This window comes from Eurytemora carolleeae, unplaced genomic scaffold (genome assembly GCF_000591075.1).
Source record: "Eurytemora carolleeae unplaced genomic scaffold, Eaff_2.0 scaffold104, whole genome shotgun sequence".
NCBI lineage: Eukaryota > Metazoa > Arthropoda > Copepoda > Calanoida > Temoridae > Eurytemora > Eurytemora carolleeae.
In genome coordinates, this window is record NW_019396033.1 from 450,073 (window position 1) to 452,761 (window position 2,689).

General features: G+C 33.7%; 1 protein-coding gene across 1 annotated transcript in view; it reads right to left on the reverse strand.

Moving 5' to 3' along the window:
• Positions 1-2,623, reverse strand: part of LOC111697464 (uncharacterized) — a gene marked incomplete at its 5' end in the record, with an annotated part of 56,815 nt that extends 54,192 nt beyond the window's left edge. Inside the window, 2 exon segments of the mRNA XM_023467490.1 lie at positions 1,610-1,685; positions 2,559-2,623. Coding sequence (XP_023323258.1) covers positions 1,610-1,685; positions 2,559-2,623 — 141 coding nt within the window.
• Between the last annotated feature and the right edge of the window lie 66 nt (positions 2,624-2,689).

Sequence of the window (2,689 nt, forward strand, 5' to 3'; positions counted from 1 at the left end):
TTTTCGTAGGTCGGATGGGCATTTTTCGTAGGTCCGATGGGCATTTTTCGTAGCTCGGATGGGCATTTTTCGTTGGTCGGATGGGCACTTTTCGTAGGTCGGATGGGCATCTTTCGTAGGTCGGCCCAGACATGTGGCCGCAGCGCTCGGCCCCCTAGGCTGTCCTAGCCGCAGCGCTCGGCACAGAAATGTACGCTTAACCTAACCTAACCCTAAATATACACTAATTTTATCAAAAATTGTGAATTAAAGGTCTTTCATGGCCGCAGCGCTCGGCCCAGAAATGAGCTTAACCTAACCTAACCTTAAATATACACTAATTTTATTAAAAATTGTTAAAATTAAAGGTCTGCCCATCCAACCTACGAAATATGCCCATCCGACCTACGAAAAATGCCATCCGACCTTTAAGAAAAATGCCCATCCGACCTACAAAAATGCCCATCCGACCTACAAAAAATGCCCATCCGACCTACAAAAAGTGCCCATCCGACCTACGAAAAATGCCGTAGGTCAGATGTTGCAGTAGGTCGGATAGGCAGTATAGCGGATGGGCAATAGGACGGATGGGCAGTAGAGCGGATCAACATTACCCTTAAAATCATCAAAGGAATTGGGTCTTTGCCACAAACTCAAATTTTGTATTACCTTTATATTTGTAACCTGATGGTTTAACCTTTCATATTTCAAACTTAAATTATTTTATTTAACAAAATTCATAGTTTGAAATATATAAGGTCTACGAGATTGGGTTGCAAATATATCTGAATTAAAAATCAGAGTTTGTGGAAAACAATCAATTCCTTTAGACACTCTACACGAAAATTAATCTTTGACAATGCAAATTATAAAAAAATGTCCATGAAAAATGTATGCCCTGCCCTGCCCTGAATGCTGGAAACTGAAAATTGAATTTTAACTTTCCTTCTCCCACCGGGTCTTATAGTAAACTCTATTAAGAACTTTTCAAAATAACAAGAACAAATTAAAAACTAAAGGAATGATCAGAATACATAATCAGATCAAAAGAAAAAAAATTTATTACAGATGAAAAAATGTTAAAAAGTAAAAAGAAATGCAAGGTTATGGAAGGGAACAGAAGGGAAAAGAAGGGAAAAAATGAAAATGAATAGGGTTATTTTTTAGGATTTTGGAAAAATATAAAATTTGACTTTAGTTGAAAATTTTTTTAATTCTGTTTTAAAGACTGTCAAGTGTCAACCTAAAAATTGTAAAAATGTGAGCGTAATTTTAAGTGACCCTCCATGTAAAGATGGCAATGCCCGATTTAAAACTGTACCCTTGAAGCGTTACTCTGATCAAAAATGTGAAAGATACACTCGTTTTTCTGACTCGAAATTATTTCGATGAGTTTCTCCGTTGAATCTTATCAGCGAACACTTTCGCAGAGAATCCGCAAATAAAATAAACAGTTATGAGAATCATTCATACTTGATCAGACAACGCTATTAAGGGTACCATTGTGAATCGGACATTGCCCTCTTTGCATGGAGGTCACTTACAGCCCCTTTAAACATGTCTTACTAAGTTTAGGTAACTTTTAAAGAGGAAGATAATTTTACCAAATAAAATATGGGAAAATATTTACCTAAAACATTTACAATAAGCGGCATCAAGTTCTGCACCACGTCCGGATCATATTTACCAATCATCTTTTCAAACTCCTGATATCAAATATTTATTTATATTACACAAATCAGACATTTTGTGCTGTGAATCTTTGGATCCAGCATTGATCTCCATCTTCTTAAGACCAATGGGTGAATTTAATTAATTTTTGATATCCCGTTGGATTCTTCAAATCAGGGATCTAACATTTATCCTCCAATTTAAAAGTTCCCATATGGAAAATCGAGATTAATTGTTTAAGTTTAATGATACTCCTTACAAAATTTTCGATCTATGGTACAGGTTTAATGCGTACATCATACATATATTACACTTTAAGTATGTATGCTTGTTTGTAGGGTTGTCAATCGTTTTGGTTCGATTTGGTGAAATTTGGTTCGTTTTTAATTTTATCTTCTCTTAGAATAAGAATATTGAAAAATTTAACAAAAACAAACTTTAACAAAATATAGTTTTGAAATGTTACAAGTTATATCAAAAGTTTTAAAATAGCGAACCGAAAGGATTAACAACCCTACAGTTGATCATTGACTGTACTTTTTAAACATTTTTGTGGTCCATGTAAATAAGTAATTTATAAAATCTAACAAAAATTATAAACATTAAGTGTTTGAAGAGGAGATATCTAAAAACCTCCAAAACTAAAGTTTGTGGGAATATTTACCACCATGCAATTCTTCAAACAAAGAAAGTAAAAATTTTCTTTTTACTTCTTTTTATTAATTGGTGTTGCCGTGTTGGATTGTTATTTTTTCGACGATGAACTCACAGCTTATAGGACTAAAAATTGTTAATTTTATACTAATATTGAAAGAATAAACTGGTTTAAAGGGATGTGAAAAATAATTATATTGTATTTTTGTACTTTTTGTACTGAATGAACTGTGTTTACAACTGTACTTTATTACCTCATAAATACTCCCTGCCAGAGCTTGGACCCGTTCATTCATCACAATATGATTCTCTTCTCCACCTGTCATTTCAGTTTAAATATTCAATATAATATTCGATGGGGAAATTAAAATTTGGAGACCAAAAG